This window comes from Cucurbita pepo, unplaced genomic scaffold (genome assembly GCF_002806865.2).
Source record: "Cucurbita pepo subsp. pepo cultivar mu-cu-16 unplaced genomic scaffold, ASM280686v2 Cp4.1_scaffold000438, whole genome shotgun sequence".
Lineage (NCBI taxonomy): Eukaryota > Viridiplantae > Streptophyta > Magnoliopsida > Cucurbitales > Cucurbitaceae > Cucurbita > Cucurbita pepo.
In genome coordinates, this window is record NW_019646668.1 from 11,349 (window position 1) to 29,322 (window position 17,974).

General features: G+C 37.4%; 3 protein-coding genes across 3 annotated transcripts in view; all 3 read left to right on the forward strand.

The window, feature by feature from the left end:
• The window catches only part of LOC111785297 (WAT1-related protein At1g43650-like), an 18,047-nt gene extending 6,562 nt beyond the window's left edge, over positions 1-11,485 (forward strand). The window contains exons 2-8 of the mRNA XM_023665705.1: positions 3,008-3,019; positions 9,251-9,381; positions 9,454-9,633; positions 10,067-10,316; positions 10,392-10,550; positions 11,021-11,172; positions 11,245-11,485. Of these exons, the coding sequence (XP_023521473.1) occupies positions 3,008-3,019; positions 9,251-9,381; positions 9,454-9,633; positions 10,067-10,316; positions 10,392-10,550; positions 11,021-11,172; positions 11,245-11,413 (1,053 nt within the window). The 3' untranslated portion in view covers positions 11,414-11,485. The remainder of the gene's footprint in view (positions 1-3,007; positions 3,020-9,250; positions 9,382-9,453; positions 9,634-10,066; positions 10,317-10,391; positions 10,551-11,020; positions 11,173-11,244) is intronic.
• LOC111785299 (WAT1-related protein At4g08300-like) lies at positions 680-1,310 on the forward strand. The gene is made up of 2 exons (XM_023665706.1): positions 680-842; positions 915-1,310. The coding sequence occupies exons 1-2, from the start codon at positions 781-783 to the stop codon at positions 1,102-1,104; spliced, it is 252 nt and encodes an 83-aa protein (XP_023521474.1). The 5' UTR covers positions 680-780; the 3' UTR covers positions 1,105-1,310.
• Positions 11,486-12,455: 970 nt separating the features above from the next.
• On the forward strand, positions 12,456-14,703 carry LOC111785300 (WAT1-related protein At1g43650-like). The gene is made up of 6 exons (XM_023665707.1): positions 12,456-12,660; positions 12,734-12,913; positions 12,979-13,228; positions 13,300-13,458; positions 14,392-14,543; positions 14,616-14,703. The coding sequence occupies exons 1-6, from the start codon at positions 12,464-12,466 to the stop codon at positions 14,701-14,703; spliced, it is 1,026 nt and encodes a 341-aa protein (XP_023521475.1). The 5' UTR covers positions 12,456-12,463.
• The last annotated feature ends 3,271 nt before the right edge of the window (positions 14,704-17,974 follow it).

Sequence of the window (17,974 nt, forward strand, 5' to 3'; positions counted from 1 at the left end):
TGGGGACGGTTATCTGCATTGGTGGTTCGCTTATTTTCACGTTCTGGAAAGGACCATACTTAACCAAAGCCATCTTCAAGGAGCCACTCATAAACATATACAAGAATGAGGACTCTGGGAATAGTAGCGGCAAGGATTGGATCAAGGGCTCGGCTTTTATTGTTCTAAGTGAGATGTCTTGGAGTGCATGGCTAATTCTACAGGTAACTTATGTTGAGGATTATTGGGATTGGGAGTGTTCCACATTGGTTAATTTAGTGGAAGATCATGGGTTTATAAGTGACGAATACTATCTCCATTGGTATGAGGCCTTTTGGGAAAGCCCAAAGCAAAGCCATGAGAGCTTATGCTCAAAGTGGACAATATCATACCATTGTGGAGAGTCGTGTTCGTCTAACAACTTAGTCTTATTTTATGCAACCAAATGAAATAGGCTCATCAAATCTCAATGCCTTGCAGACATTTGTCACCAGAAAATACCCAGCTAAATTGACCATTACTGTTCTAACTTGCGTGTTTGCAACTGCACAATCTGGCTTCCTTGCCTTGTTCTTCGCAAGAGATCCAGAAAAATGGAAGCTGCAATGGGATGCACGGTTGTTAACCATCGTATATAGTGTGAGTGTATTGTCTCGTATAGGATACAAGCTATCAACTAACTTCTAAACAAACTATAACGGATGTGTGTAGGGCATTATTATTTCGGCGGTCGGGTATTTCGTACAAACCTGGGTCATCAGCCACAATGGGCCAGTTTTTACTTCAATATTTAACCCCCTAATGCTGATATTTGTGGCCATATTCTCAGCATTTGTGTTCTCAGAGAGGCTTCATGTGGGCAGGTAAGCCACTCCCTTCCTCTACCATGTTTGTATTGAATTGAAGGTGTTAACTGAAACTGTTGTGCTATGAAGCTTGGTGGGAGCTTTCTTTATCGTATTGGGTCTGTATTTGGTGCTGTGGGGGAAGAAGGCAGATCATGTGGTGGCGGATGAACAGCAGGACAATGAAAAGGGGTTCGTTGACACTGAAATGCAGAATACATCTGTAAATGATAATGAAGTGAAAGATAGTGTAAGAGAAACCAGAATTTCTCCGATTTGAGCTGCAAATGTTGCAAGTTAACTACAGAACACACCATGTGGCAGCACTTTGTTCTTTCACTGTTCTTGTATTGTATCTATACTTATATAAGTCTATATTTAGAATGGAGTTGGTTAAGTGTAGAATTAGCCATGCACTCCAAGACATCTCACTTAGAACAAATAAAAGCTGAGCCCTTCATCCAATCCTTGCCACTGCATTGTTCAGAGTCTTGATTCTGGTTACATGACTCTTTTTATTTATTAAAAGTTCGAGTTAGTTGGATCAATAATCTGTTAAAATAAGAAATAGAATTGGGATCGAAGGTACGTATTCTCATTGATATTCATAACTGTTTAAATAAGATATAAGCTACCAACTAATATCTTAATAATTAAATATTAAGAATAAAATAAAAATTAGGAGTATCTAAGATATATATCGTAACTAATTATTAGAATATATTTTTTAAATATTATATCTCAACGTTTATGTCAATAACACCCAACTTCGCTTTCAGAAAATAGAGAAGGTCAAACAATAACACCTAACTTGAGAGTGTAGGTCAATAACAATTTTGTCTTCGCAATAGTGAAAATATTTGTCAAGTTTTGATGATCTGAACAGGTTGGTTTACTCCTTAAACGTTCAAAAGATTATTGAATTTTCAAAAAAGAAGCAAAACAAAAAAATAGACCTTTCATTAGTTTGAATGGTTTGACTTCTCAAGAAATTATTAGGTCAGACACGCTGGATGGACTGACCCACACGTTGGAGCGGGCAGGGTCAAACACACTGGATATGCTGGGCCGCAAAAGCTGGATGGGATGGTCCGCGCACGCTGGGAGTGGGATGGGCCGAACACGATGGGCGTGGGCTAGGCCGCACACGCTGGGTGTGGGCTGGGACGTATACGATGGTTGTGGGCTGGGCCGCATTCACTGTTACTGGGCTGGGCCGAACACACTGTAGTGGGCTGTGACGCCGACGCTGGAGAAGGCTGGGCCATGCACGCTGGAATTGGGATGGACTGCACACGTAGAGACTGGGCTGGGCCGCGCACGCTGGGACAGGGCTGGGCCGAACACGCTGGGACTGGGCTGGGCCGCGTACTCTGGGTGTGGGCTGGGTGGCACACGCTGACCGCACACACTGGGAGTGGGCTGGCCGCACACGATGGAAGTGGGCTAGGACGCGCACGCTGGGTGTGGGCTGGGCCGGACTACGCACGCTGGAAGAGGGTTGGGCCGCGCACAATGGGAGTGGGCTCGGCCGAGAACGATGGGAGTGGGCTAGGGCGCGCACGCTGGGTGTGGGCTGGGACGTATACGATTGTTGTGGGCTGGGCCGAACACGATGGTTGTGGGCTGGGCTCACTCGCTGTAGTAGGCTGGGCCGCACACGCTTGAAGTGGGCCGGACCGCGCACAAATCGAGTGGGCTGGGTGGGGGCCACCCCATTATTACCTTTATTAAAGACTTTTTAAAAATGGAAATAAGTATTATAAGGAAAAAACAAAATATTCATTATTTCTTTTGGCTCTTACTTTGATTTATTTCCATGCAACTTACAACACCCAAAATGATGTCGTTTTAATGTGTTTCATATGTTTAATATATATATATAGAAGATAACATCAGTTTTTTAGTAGTATTATTTATTATTATTATTATTATTTTATTTTTGTATTTTAATTCAGAAAAATAAAAGATAATAAAAGAATAAAAGGAGTAGACGGCAGCAGTATTAGACTTTTCATCCTGAAAGACGGCAAGCAGTAAGCAGTTTCGTAGCTTTGAAGGCTACAGAATTTTGCTTATTTATTTTCGACAAAGGGTTTAATTGGCAAACACTCCAAGCACCTTCGTGCGATCGCAATTGCGGCGTCTCAATGGCGAAGCTGTATGCGTCGTGTGCAGCCATGGTGGCGGTGCAAATTGGGTATGGCTTGTTGGACGATGGAAGTCTCACATCGGTTAATTTAAGGATACTCTCTCCATTGGTACTAAGCCTTTTAGAGATGCCCAAAGGAAAACCATAAGAACTTATGCTCAAAGTGGACAATATCATACCATTATGGGGAGACGTGTTCGTCTAACATTGCAGATCCAATTCTCATGAAAGTGGCTAGCGACGAGTTATCAGGTCATATAATTGTTTTACTATCAGTTTTATTTTATAAACTTTTTCCCAACTTTTAAAATGTGGGTGTAGTTATACTAAATTTTCATTTTTACACACATTTTCTCTTATGGTTTTCATTTTGTCGATAAATATGAAACATTCAAAAACTATGTTGTGTAATTTATTATTATTATTATTTTAAAATTGACAAACATAGAAATGTAAACTTTTCAACTTTATAAACGCTTAAATATCTTCTATCTCTAAATAATATTAATATTGATTTAAAGGTGATGTATTTTCTTGAGCGAATCCTTACTTTTGATTTTGATCGAATACATTTTTTTCTCCCTTTACGTTTAAAGATATAGTCGAAGTTGAGGGCATAGATTTTTTATGTCTAAAATTTCAATATATTTATCTGATTGGTGGATGTGACATATTGGACTAGGAATGGAGTTAGTTACCTGTAGAATTAGCCATGCACTCCAAGACATCTCACTGAGAACAATAAAAGCTGAGCCCTTGATCCAATCCTTGCCACTGCTATTCCCAGAGTCATGATTCTTGTATATGTTTATGAGTGGCTCCTTGAAGATGGCTTTGGTTACGTGGGGTCCCTTCAAGAACCTGAAAATAAGGGAACCGCCAATGCAGATAACCGTCCTCAACATTTAGCACCACCTCTTGCAGTCTTGATATTCACTTTCTCCAATCAAATATTGTGTTCTTTCTGTTTTCTCTTTTGGTTCTTCCTAAGATTTTTAAAATATGTATAATGGAGAAGTGGTGATAAAGTGTTGGGGACGGTTATCTGCATCGACGATTCCCTTATCTGCATCGTTGACACTGAAATGCAGAATACATCTGTAAATGATAATCAAGGGAATGAAAGTGTGAGAGAAACGAGGATTTCTCCAATTTCAGCTGCAAACGTTGCAAGTTAACTACAGAACACACCGTGTGGCAGCGCTGTTGTTTTGTTTCACTGTTTTTTTGTTGTACCATTATTTGTGTTGGAAATAGCTTGTTCAGAACATAAATGAAATAAAGAGACTCAAAGATTTGCAAGCTTTGAAGGGAAGAAATTTGAAGGGAAGAAATTCTCCTGATCGTTGGATCGTGTATGGGAGGCAAGTGATACCGCACACGCTAGAGTGGGCTGGGCCGACCACTCTGAAGTGGGCTAGGCGACAAACGCTTGAGTGGGCTGGGCAGTACACGCTAAAGTGGGATGGGCTGGACCGAACACAATATAGTGGACTGGGCCGCATACGCTGGACTGGGCTGGGCCGCACAGGCTGGACTGGGCATGGCCGCACACGCTGGAGAGGCTACGCTGCGCACGCTGGATGGGTTGAGCCGCACATGTTAGAGTGGGCTGGTGGGCCGGAACGCAGACGCTGCACGGGCTGGGCTTTGCACGCGCGATAGGCGAGGACGCGCCCGATGGATTGGGTTGGGCCTCGTTCAAGGGCTGGGCTGGTCCGCGAACGCTGGATGGATTGGGCCGCACAAGCTATAGTGGGCTGGTCCGGGCACACTACACGGACTGGGCCGCACACTGTATTGGGCTAGGCCGCGCACGCTCGATTGGGCAAGGCCGCGCAGACTGATTTGGGCTGGGCCGTACACGCCGGATTAGTTGGGCTGCACATGCTTAATTGGGCTGGTGGACTAGGCCGCAACGCAGCGTCGGCTGGACCTCGCTCGCGGAATGGGCTGGGGGGCGCACGCAGGATGAGCTGGGATGGGCCGCGCACGCTGGATGGATGGGCCAAACAAGCTAGAGTGGGCTGGTGGGCTGGCCGCGCACGCGGGATCAGCTGGGCCGCGCACTCTCGAGTGGGCTGGGCCGCGAAAGCGGGTTGGTCTGGGCGCACACGCAGGTTGGTCTGGGCCTCGCTCGCGGGTTGGGCTGGTGCGCGTACGCTTGAGTGGGCTGGGCTCGCTCCATGGATGGATTGGGCCGCGCTCGCAGGTGTGTTGGGCCGCGCACGATATAGTGGACTGGGCTGCGCACTCCGGAGGTGCTGGGCCGCGCACACTGGACAGGCTGGATGTGTGAGCCGCAAACGCGGGATGGGCTGGGCCGCTGTTGCTGGATTGGTTGGGTCGCGCACTCTGGATTGGCTGTGCCGCACACGCTGGATGGGCTGTGCCACACACGCCGGATGGGCTGGGCCTCGCACGTTGGATTGGCTAGGCCGCACACGCTCGATTGGGCTAGCCGTACTCGCTCAATGGGCTAGGCCGCGCTCTCTCGAGTGGGCTTGGCCGCACACGCTGGTTGGGCTGGGCGGCGCACGCTGGTTGTGCTTCGTTTCGTTTGTTGGTTCGGCTGGGCCGCACATGATGTATGGTCTGGGCCGCGCACGCTGGATAGATAAATACACAAGTTGTTGTTGGCAAAACAATTAAATTTAAAAGAAAGACCATCACTAAGTTATAGAAGCTACCAAACATCATCGTCATTTGTATTGTAAGTTGTTGATACTACTATAAAATATTCGGAACAAATAAGGATCGTGTTGTGTTGTAAGTTATTAAACTTCCAAATTGTTGGAAAGAAATTGTCAAGAAATTTCGAGTGATATATCAAAGACTTCAATTTTTAAAACTAAAATCAAATTATAAATGAAATCAAATTTATATTAATATTCTTATTCGATTCTATTCTATTAAAAGTTAGGAATTGTAATATAACAATAGACATCAATTTTATTTAAAAATGTAAACCATCCAAATAAATTTAATAATATTTCATCCATATAAATATAATAGGTGACATTCAAGTAAACGAGGGATACAGAACCGATACCACATTCGGATTAAGGTGATCTTGAGGATAAGATGATTAAAAAAGACTTAAATAAAAGCTTTATAATTGAGTGTGTTTTACTTGGAGCAATTCTATATTGCTGAAATGACTCATATTGTCTGTCGGAATTGTCTTTTAACTCTTGATAATTGAAGTCTTTTTTAATAATTGACATGACTCGTACTTCATAGTTAAACATGATTATGAGATCCCACATCTGTTGGGGAGGAGAACGAAATTCCGTTTATAAGGGTGTGGAATAGAACTTGAATAGACCATAAACGGTAACCATTCATCTTAGGATTTAGAACTTGAATTTGGCACCTGATAGTCGTGGCATTCTCGTGCGATATAGACGTTACTTAAACAAAGGTGTACATTATTGATATAGAGTAATTTTTATTTTCTTTAAACATTTCTTAATCATCCTATTCTCAAAATTGCTCTCATTCGAATGTGATTTCAGTTTATTTATGTACCTCTTATTTACTCGGGTGTCAGAAAAGTTATTTCTAAAAGTTTAAATTTAAATATTAGAATATAGTTTCATACTTAAAAAAAAAAATATATTTATTATTTACTACGTAAGTAAATTAATTAATAAATAAATATAGTAGAAGACGGGAGACTTCTGTTTTACAAAAATGGAATTGGAAACGACGACGTTTTGATGGAGTAGTTTGACCGTAAGTGGCCGTTGACCGGTTGGCTGAAAATTTGGTCCACGATAGAGAAGTGAGCTTCACTCAGCCATTAAATTTCAAACTATTGAAGTGGAAATTTGACTAAAATTCTGGAGTCTTGACCAATGACTTATGAGGTAGAGACAACAATGATCATAGGTCGATAAGCTTATTAAAATCTATACCTTTAAAATGTTACTACAAGAAGATTTTTCAAAAACACGAATAAATACCGTAAATCTAGTCAACTATTGCACCTCATAATGAATAAATACTGTAAATCTAGTCAACTATTGCACCTCATAATGACAAAACGTGACATTTTATAAATTTTGTATTGCACTCATTGATTCAGTTTATAGGATTGGTGGGGGAAATCTAGTCGAGAGATCGAATTCTTTAGCAGCAAGGACACTAGGCCCCGAAAGGGGGGATTGAGAGTACCATATTGATTGGAGAAGGGAACGAGTGTCAACGATGACGCTGGGCCCCAAAGGGAGGTGAATTGTGAAATCTTACACAATTGGGGAGAAGAAATAAACCTTCCTTATTATAAGGAAACTTTTCCCTAACAGACGCGCTTTAAAAACTTTGAGGGAAAGTCCGAAAGGAAAAGCTCAAATAGTACAATATCTACTAGCGGTGAGCTAGAGTTATTACAGTTGTGATAAGAAATTGGTATTTGACTCTTTATAAGTTGAATAACTCACACGATTTTAGAGATGATGAACTAATCATTTGATTATTAGAGGTCACCATGACATGTTAATTTGATAAAGTTCTCTTAAATAACATGATCATCGGTATTATGAGGTATTTCTTTTATTTTCTCACTACAACAAAGGTAGAACTATGAAGATTTAAACTTTTTTTTTTTTAAAAAAAAAACATATTAATTACCGTGAATTATGCTCTTGCTACTTTCATTTCGTTTCTAATTACTCTAATTTTTATTATTATTATTTTTAATTTTTGGATCTTCAATGAACAAAACTTTGAGTAAAAATGGTTTTTTTTTCTTTAATTCTAAAGAAGAATATTATAACTAAAAACTAAATAAAAATTTTCATAATTGGAGAAAATAAAGTAACAGCCAAATTAAAATATATATATATATATATATATATATATATATGTATATGTATATATATATAATCCAACGGTGTGCGATGGGCGGGTCCCACACCGTTAATTAAAGTAAAACTTGGAATCGTTTTTCCAACGTAGTGATACGATCTGTCGTGTCCAAGTCAAGTCATCTCCCAATTTGCTGACTCATTAATGTGAATATTAATTACTTCCACCCAAATCCACGGGAACTTTACCTGTTGGTTTCCTTTTAGTGACGTGGAACGATTTTATTTATTTATTTATTTATTTATTTATTATTTGAAAGATAATTGAAAACATTTTTTGGATTAATTAGTAAAATGAAAATAGTGATTAGAAAATTACTCAACACAATTATAAAAGCTAAATAATTATCGATTTTTATTAAAAAAACTAAATAATTATCAATTACCAACTTTAATTTTGAAATGATTCAAAAAAAAAATTATGGATGCTTTCATCATCGAAGAAAACACTTATTTTTTTTTGTTCGAACTTGTGAAACTTAAACGAAAAGGTAAAATATATAAAGATTTTATATTTAAGAAGACAATATTTGGTGTCTATAATTTCCGACAATATTCGAAATTATTCGATATTTATAAATTAGGTTTATGTCACCTCATTCGGGATAAAATGCTTTAGAAAAGAATGTTTATTAACTCACTTGCTTTACAACAACTACCACCAATCCATCCTATTTAATATTTTAGTTGCTCGAGTATCCTAAATTAGATAAATGTTTTGAAAGTGTATATCAATTCCAACTAAATGTAGTGAAGGGAGTGTAAGATGACGGTGAAAACACAATTGAAATAAAAAAACAAAACATAATCTATCGAAGTTCAGAGAAGAAAATGCTACTTCTAAACTATAATAACAATATAACGTAAATACGAAAAATCATCTAGTGGAACTTTATTCCATGAACGATAAAGTTGATTAAATAAAAAACAATTTTCAAATTATTTAAAACTATTCAAATAAGTCAACTAAGCCAATTGGAGCCCTATTGAATGGAAGAGCTAATTCTTATGGCGATGTCTATATCTATCAACTAGGCTAAATTACTTTTATAAATTAAATTAAATTAAATTTATTACAATATCCAACTACTTACATGGGTACTTCCAACTAAAAATGAATATAATATCTAAATTTAAATAATTTATATTGAGGGTACTTTTGTCAATTGAACTCAAAATATAAATGATAAAAATAATAAAACTAATAAAAATAATAAAAATAAGAAAACGAGTAGATGGCAAAAGTAGTGGACTTTGGATTTTCTAAACAGGGGAAGAAGTTTCGTGGATTTGAAGGGTACAGAATTTTGGTTATTTATTTGCGGCAACGGGGATTCGATCGCAGGTTCTGAGTCCCAATGACGAAGCTGTATGCGTCGTGTGCAGCTATGGTGGTGGTGCAGATTGGGTATGGCGGATCCAACATTCTCATGAAAATCGCCAGCGAGAAGGATCTTAATCCTTTTGTCTTCGTCGTTTATCGCCATTTCATCGCCTTCCTCCTCTTGGCTCCTTTCGCTTATTTCATCGACAGGTGCGATTAAACACTCATCTTGTGTTCCTCGGAACGATTTTTTACTTTGATTCGATTCTTTGAATTTTGCAGAAACAAACCGGCTTCTCTAACGATTCCGACCGCGATTAAGATCTTTTTACTCGCAATTTTAGGGTCAACCATTCACCTGAATCTATTTTACGTCGGAATCGGCTATACTTCGCCGACAGTGGCTTCGGCTTTCAGTAACGTCATTCCAAGCTTGACGTTTGTCATGGCTGTTCTATTCAGGTACCATATTGTTAAGAATGATGCTTTGATACCATGTTCAGGACATTAGTTGGTACCTTGTATCCTATTTAAAGGTCATGAATATGGATAAGAATACACACATTTCTATTTGTTTTTATTTGATTTTATCCCGTACCCTTATAGGTTTAAAATTAAAACTTTATAAGTTTATTTTTAATATTTAATTCACAAAAAGCTATGAATTCTTTCTATAGCTAAATAATGTTCATACGAAAGTATCTTCAAAAGTGAGTTTTTTTTTTTTTAATAATCATTATTTCTTTATTTATTTTTATTTTCTAATATCATGTTAAAATACTGTAGTAAAGATCATAAATTCATTCTATATGATATTTAAATAATATTTTAAGCTTTAAAATTAGAGATAAGTGATTAATAATTAATTAGTTTCAAATACTGATGTTGAATAAAGATTGGAGAAGGTGAATATTAGAAGTGCCGGAGGTGGTGCTAAAGTGTTGGGGACGATTCTGTGCATCGGTGGTTCCCTTATTTTCACGTTATGGAAAGGACCGTATGTGACCAAAGCCATCTTCAAGGAGCCACTCATAGACATATACAAGAATCATGACTCTGGGAATAGCAGTGGCAAGGATTGGATCAAGGGCTCAGCTTTTATTCTTATAAGCGATATTGCTTGGAGTATATGGCTAATTCTACAGGTAGTTCAAACTCTTCTTTTATGGAAGCTAATGAAATATGGTCATCAAATCTCAATGCCTTGGCTTGGCTTGCAGGCATTTGTCACCAGAAAATACCCAGCTCAATTGACCATGACTGTATTGATTTGCTTCTTTGCAACTGCACAATCTGGCTTCCTTGCCTTGATCTTTGCTAGAGATCCACAAAAATGGAAGCTGCAGTGGGATGCACGGCTATTAACCATCGTATACAGTGTGAGTGTATAGTCTATTTTGAGATGTAACGGCTCAAGTACACGGTTAGTAGATATTGTGTTATGTGGGTTTTTCTTTTTGAATTTCCCTCCAATTTTTTAAAACTAGCAACAAGTCTGCTAGTGAGAGGTTTCCTCACTTTTATAAATAATGATTCGTTCCCCTCCTCAACCTACGTGCGATCTCACAATCCACCCCTTCAGGGTCCAGCGTCCTCAACACTCATCGCCTGTTGTTTGGCTCTTATACCATTCGTAATGGCCCAAGCAAGATATTGTCTTCTTTGGGCTCTAAGTATGAGATCTTATGTAAGAGGGGAGAACGAAACATTTTTTAAAAGGTAGTAGATGCGTTTTAATATTTTTGAGGGGAAACCCAAAAAGGACTATATCTAGGGGTGAGCTCTTGGGCTATTATACGAGAACTCGAGCAACTCAATCCAAACCTTTGTTTTCGGGTTTGATGTACAGGGCATAGTGATTTCGGGCGTGGGGTATTTCCTACAAACCTGGTGCATCAGCCGCAACGGGCCTGTTTTTACTTCAATGTTTAGCCCCTTAATGCTGATATTTGTGGCCATATTCTCAGCATTTGTATTCTCAGAGCGGCTTCATGTGGGCAGGTAAGCCACTCCCTTCCTCTACTATGTTTGTATTAAATTGAAGGTGTTTCCTGAAACTGTTGCGTTATGAAGCCTGGTAGGAGCTTTCTTTATCGTACTGGGTCTGTACTTGGTGCTGTGGGGGAAGAAAGCAGATCATGTGGTGGCAGCTGAACCACAGGAGAAAGATAAGGTGTTTGTTGACACTGAAATGCAGAATACATCTGTAAATCATAGCCAAGTAAAGGATTCTGTAACATAAACGACCACATGAATCTTTTATTTGATATACAATTGCAAAAACTAGTAATGGTTAATGATACGTCTTCAAATATGAAAACTCAAATTAATTAGATCTAAAGACGTTCGTGTATATGCAAACTCCTTAATCACAAATGCTAAGAATCCACATCGGTTGAAGAGGGGAACGAATTGGAACAATTTTAAGTTGGGTGACAGACTCATGTTGGTTTGTGCTCATCCTAATTTTTCAATATAAGTAAAGGATAACATCTTAATTGTAATTAACCATTTTTAATTAAATGTAAAGTTAAAAAAGAATGTATGCTCAAAATGCACCACTAAAGATGCTTAATGACCATCATCTCCAAAGTATTCGAGGATCAAATGCTTTAGTAAAGTGTGTTCATTTAGTCCGAAGAAGAAAAAAAAAAAAAAAAAAACTCACAAATCATGACGCAATATCTACCACTCAAAAGTGTGAATAGATATGAAAATATTATTACTCAGCGAAAGAATACAGATTTAAGAATAAGAAAAAGAATTAGGATGGAAGGTTCAATCTTCATTCATATTCGCAACCTTTAATCACGACACAAGATACCAATTAATACCTACCAATATTAAAAATATAAACTAATTAAATCTTCCAAATAAAATAAAAATTCTCTCCCTTCCTAACAACTTTTCTATAAAAAGTAAATAAAGTTAAATTATTAATTTAATCCATACTTTCACCATTTTATTTGTTATTCCTTTAGTTTATGAATTTTTAAAAGTCGTCAATCCATTTTTAAATTTGAATTTTATATAAACGAAAAATTGAAAATTTCTAAATTTTAAAAGAATTGAAACTCCACAATGTATTTAGATTAAATTTGTAATTTAACTAATATATAAATATAAAATAAAATAAATTCACAGACATTAGCTACTCGACTTATTAGACACAAAATTAAAAGGGGAGGAATTTATTTTAAGAATTATGTAATAAATAAATCACAAATATGTTACTTTTAAGTTTTAAATATATAATTGTGGTTATTTATTTGAGACCCAAAGGGGAAATGCGATGGCAACTGCGGGAGTGTCAATGAGGAAGCTGTATGCGCCATGTGCAGCAATGGTGTTGGTGTATATTGCGTATGGCGGATCCCACATTCTGGTGAAGATCGCTAGCGACAAGGGTCTTAACCCTTTGGTCTTCATCGTTTATCGCCATTTCATAGCCTTCCTCGTCTTGGCTCCTTTTGCTTATCTCATAGATAGGTGCGATCGAAATTGTTTGCTTCTTGTATCATTTTCTTTGCTTAATGGTTGATTATATGGTGGCTTTCTATAGAAACAAACGGACTTCTCTCACGCTTTCGATGACGATAAACATCTTTTTGCTCGCAATCTTAGGCTCAACGATTCACCTGAATCTATTCTACGCTGGAATCAGTTATACTTCGCCTATAGTAACTACCACTTTCAGCAACATCATTCCGAGCTTGACATTTGTCATGGCCGTTCTGTTTCGGTACTGTATCTATTCTTTTTCCATATAAATTAATAAAAATATTCATAAATTTTTTATCTTGAAAGATTGGAGAGAGTGAATATCAAAACTGCGAGAGGTGGTGCTAAAGTGTTGGGGACGATTGTGTGCATTGGTGGTTCCTTTGTTTTCACGTTTTGGAAAGGACCATATGTAACCAAAGGCATGTTCAAGGAGCCACTCATAGACGTGTACAAGAATCAAGGCTCGGGACATAGCAGTGGCGAGGATTGGATAAAGGGCTCGGGTTTAATTCTTGTAAGTGAGGTTGCTTGGAGTGCATGGCTAATTTTACTGGTAAGTTCATTCAAAGTCTTCTTTGTATGGAAGCAAATGAAATATGCTCATCGAATTTCAATGGCTTGCAGGCATTAGTCACTAGAAAATACCCAGCACAATTGACCATCACTGTTTTAATGTGCTTGTTTGCAACTGCACAATCTGGCTTCCTTGCCTTGATCTTTGCTAGAGATTTAGAAAAATGGAAGCTGCAATGGGATGCACGCCTCTTAACCATCGTATATTGTGTGAGTATAGTCGATTGATTTATTTACTCTACGGGGACCTATTACAAATAAGGCAGGAAATCACTGTTTAAACCGGGAATGAGAGAAGCATGTGAGAGGTTTCTCCCCATTAGATAAATAGAGCTGACGTCTCCGTCCGTGCCTAATTCCCTGTTCTACCCCAATCGTCCCTACTTTTTTTACATATAACAATAAAATATATATTTTTCTATTATAAATTATAATAATTTTTTGTGTTTCCATTACATTTCCATGACATTTTACAAATGGGTCTTATTTGATTTCCGGTAATTATATTTTATTTGGGCTAATAAGCCTAAAGTTTGTGAAACTAGAGTCAAAACAACGAACTTTGACTTTGTATAAATATTATTATTTATATATTATAACATAGACTTTTTTTTGTAATAAAAAACAATGTCGTAATATTAAAATTAAACTTTTTTTTGATAGAACATTATATAGAAGCATATATTAATTTCTTATTTACATTTTTTAATAGAAATTATACGATAAAATAGAAGTTATAGGGAAAGAGATTCTTCAAATAACTAATTTTCTTTTATAAACAATAAGAAACCTTAATAAAAATAAATGAAAAATTTTGAAATTCACTGCTAACAGATATTATGTGTTTTTGCATACGTCACCCTCATGATTTTAAAAGTGCCTACAAGATAGAGGTTTCGACACGCTTACAAGAAAGGTTTTGTTTTCTTCTCCAATCGAGTGAGATCTCACAATCTCCTTTCCTTGTAGGCCAACATTCTCGCTGACACACCGCTCGATGCTTGGCTCTAGCTTCTCGATTTGTGTGTGTTGACGTGTTTTCAAACCAAAATGAATAATATATGTTAGCGGTAGACTTGGACTGTTATAGTTTATCACTCTCAAATCCCTTCTTAAATCATCTACTCTCCTATTTGTATATAGGGCGTTGTGATTTCGGGCGTCGGGTATTTCCTACAAACTTGGTGCATCAGCCGCAACGGGCCTGTTTTTACTTCAATGTTTAATCCCCTAATGCTGATATTTGTGGCCATATTCTCAGCATTTGTGTTCTCAGAGCGGCTTCATGTGGGCAGGTAAGCCACTCCCTTCCTCTACTATGTCTGTATTGAATTGAAGGTGTTGCCTGAAACTGTTGCGTTATGAAGCCTGGTAGGAGCTTTCCTTATCATACTGGGTCTGTATTTGGTGCTGTGGGGTAAGAAGGCAGATCATGAGGTCGCAGCTGAACCGTAGGACAACCAAAAGCTCTCCGTCCACACTCAAATGCACAACACACATCTGTAAATGAATGTTTCTTTGATATCCAAATGCAAAACTAAAAATAAAATGTTCATCTTCCACTCTTCCCAATCAATCACACTTTTAATTTAATCAAAGCATATATTCCCGATTAAAAGGTCAAAGGTTCGAATATCTAATGAACATTTATTCAATTTTAATTTACATGCTATTTAGAACTATTTTCCAAATATCATAATCTAAGTATTAGTTTGTGTTGGGTTATGTAGCCTGATTATTTAGCTTAGTCAACGGTTATGCATACTAAATATATATGATAGTAAATAGCTATATATGATAAATAGTTATATAGATGATTATATATGATAAAACTATATATAATAAGTTGAACCATATATATATATATATGATAATTTTGAAATTTTAATTTCTATATTCTTTGTTTTATCTTGTGTGTGCATTGTTGTGCGATCCTAATAGTCTGAAACTTTAGAGATCAAATGTACACTTATTCTAAATCTCGTGGATAAAAAAATGTGTTTTTACATAATGAACGAGTCGAGAAATCGACCGATAAATAAAAAAATGTGTTCAAATATGTAATAACCCAAATCCACCGCTAACAAATATTGTCCTCTTTGGATAAAATGCAGTATGCTAGGACCTTATAAAAATGTATCGTTCCCCTCCTCTACCGATGTGAGATCTCACAATTCACCCCTGCAGAGACTAACGTCCTCGCTGCACTGGTTTCCTTTCAAATCGATGTAGGGTCTCACAATCCACCCTCCTTCGAGGCCGAACACCCTCGCTGACATTCGTTCCTCTTGCAATCGAATCTCATAACGACACAAATTTAGAACCAATCATCACACCAAACATTGTAAGGTTTAATGAGATGAGTGCATGTCCTAAGATACAAAAGAGGGCCCTCTCCTGCAGCTCTTCATGTCCAAATCCTAACCCAAATACCCAGCAATAAGGGGAACTGCATCTCTCTTCTTCCTTGGGCCTTTAAATTAAAAATTTAATGCACAAGATTCGTTCCTTTCTCCAGGCCATTCATTTGGCTTATCACTCCTTTATTTCTTTACAAAATTAATAACTTGTGGCTTCAATTTGACCATGTCACTACAAATGTCCAAAAACAACAAACAAATTGACGTCTCAAAACTCTCTTCCTATCTGAGTTTTAAGAATTTGTTCTTTTCTTTTCTCCCAATTTCTTTGTAATGGAAACTTCTTAATCAAATTTTACGAACAAAATTAGGTATATAGTAGAATGTTTTGTGTGAAGTTCGGTGTCGATCAGGGTATATATATCAGCTATTTACGTTTTTTAATATAACAAATGCAGGGTATGAACATTGGAACCTTCAATCTCGAACACAAAAGTACATATCAATTACTGTTGAGTTGTGCTCATATTCGTATTTCTTTTCGTTTCATTCTATTTTAGCCTCGTTTATGCAAGCAATATTATGTACAAAAGAGATTACGTTGAGGTTGGAGGTGAGATTCGAGAATCTTCATACTCCTTATAATCACTTGATACAAATTTATTTATTTATTATTATTATTATTTTTTTTTTTTTTTTTAGAATCCAAGCCTATCGCTAGCAAATATTGTTTGTTTTGGTCCGTTACGTATCGCCGTTAGCTTCACAGTTTTAAAACGGGACTATTAGGGAGAGGTTTTTATACCCTTATAAGGAATGTTTCGTTCCCTTTCTCCAACCGATGTGGAATCTCACAACTCACTCCCTTAGGAGCCCAGTGTCCTCGCTAGCACACTATAGTCAGTGTCCGGCTCAAATACCATTCGTAACAGCTCAAACCCACCACTAGCAAATATTGTCCGCTTTGGCTAGTTACATATCGCCATCATCAGCCTCAAAGTTTAAAAATGTTTGTGTCTTTCATTGCTCTCTCCAACTGATGTGAGATCTCACAATCCACCCCTTGAGAGCTTAGTGTTCTCGCTGGCACACTAGTCGGTGTCTGGCTCTGATACCATTTGTAACAGCTCAAACCCACCACGAGTAGATATTCTCAGCTTTGACCCATTACATTTCGCTATCATCAGCCTCAAAGTTTTAAAATGCGTATGTGTTTCATTCCTCTCTTCAACTAATGTGGGATCTCACAATCCACCTCCTTGAGAGCTTAGCATCCTTGCTGGCACACGGCCAGGCTCTGATATCATTTATAACAACCTAAGCCCACCACTAGTAAATACTATCTGCTTTGGTTCGTTTCGTATAACCGTGAACCACACAGTTTTAAAACACGTTTATTAGGGAGAGGTTTCCACATCCTTATAAAGAATGCTTTGTTCCCCTCTCTAACTAACGTAGGATCTCTGGACAAAAAGCAGTAAAAGTAGAGCTCGCAAAACATACCATATTCTTAACTCGAATCAATAATTGTAGCCTTGAAAATGTTTCTTGGCAGTTGTTAATGAATGAACTCAACAATCCAAGCTTGATCTCTACAATTGTTTTTTTAATATGTGGCACTCATTTTCCAAGCCATTAAAAAAAAGGAAGAGAGAGGGTGATGAGAATTATTGTTGCAGGGAAGGGAAGGTCGATGCAGAGATGCAGATGAGATCATATAATGGTGGTGGGGCTGAGGGCGTGGGGGCAGTAGAACCCTCTATATCCTTCTCCACTCTTCAACACTTCAATTTAATACCTCCAAAATATGCACCAATCACTTTCTTCCATTTCTTCAAATAATATTATTCTTATTATTAATATTACACTTTAGTTTTAACTCAATTGGTTCTTCCAATCTTTTCATTTTTACGTGTTTGTTAGATGCGTTTTAAAGTTTCGTAATTGAATTATTTTAGTTAAAATATATGTTCGATCTTTTTAGTCGAAATTATATTATGTGTTTCTCTACTGAATATATGTGTCAAAATTTATCAAATTTTAGCTATTCTCATAATAATGTCGAAAAATATTGGTCCAAACTCAATTTTTCACCTAGCAGTTTAAATGACTCGACCAAAATTTTATCGGTAGGGTAAACGTAAACTCATTTTTTCACCTAATAGTTTAAATGACTCGATTAGGATTTTCTTACCTGGGTAAACTCAGTTTTTCACCTAATAGTTTAAATGACTCGATCATGGTTTTCTGAGTGGGTTTAACTCAATTTTTCACCGAATAGTTTAAATGACTCAATTAGGGTTTTCTGAGTAGGGTAAAATTCAATTTTTCACCTAATAGTTTAAATGACTCGATTAGGGTTTTCT

What these genes read in the sequence shown, in the direction of transcription:
- LOC111785300 (XM_023665707.1), top strand. Translation starts at nt 12,464, where the DNA reads ATGGCAACTGCGGGAGTGTCAATGAGGAAGCTGTATGCGCCATGTGCA. An exon ending in GTCATGGCCGTTCTGTTTCG is followed by an intron (nt 12,914 to 12,978) that starts GTACTGTATCTA and finishes TTATCTTGAAAG; the next exon opens with ATTGGAGAGAGTGAATATCA. An exon ending in GTGCATGGCTAATTTTACTG is followed by an intron (nt 13,229 to 13,299) that starts GTAAGTTCATTC and finishes AATGGCTTGCAG; the next exon opens with GCATTAGTCACTAGAAAATA.
- LOC111785299 (XM_023665706.1), top strand. Translation starts at nt 781, where the DNA reads ATGCTGATATTTGTGGCCATATTCTCAGCATTTGTGTTCTCAGAGAGG. An exon ending in GAGAGGCTTCATGTGGGCAG is followed by an intron (nt 843 to 914) that starts GTAAGCCACTCC and finishes TGTGCTATGAAG; the next exon opens with CTTGGTGGGAGCTTTCTTTA.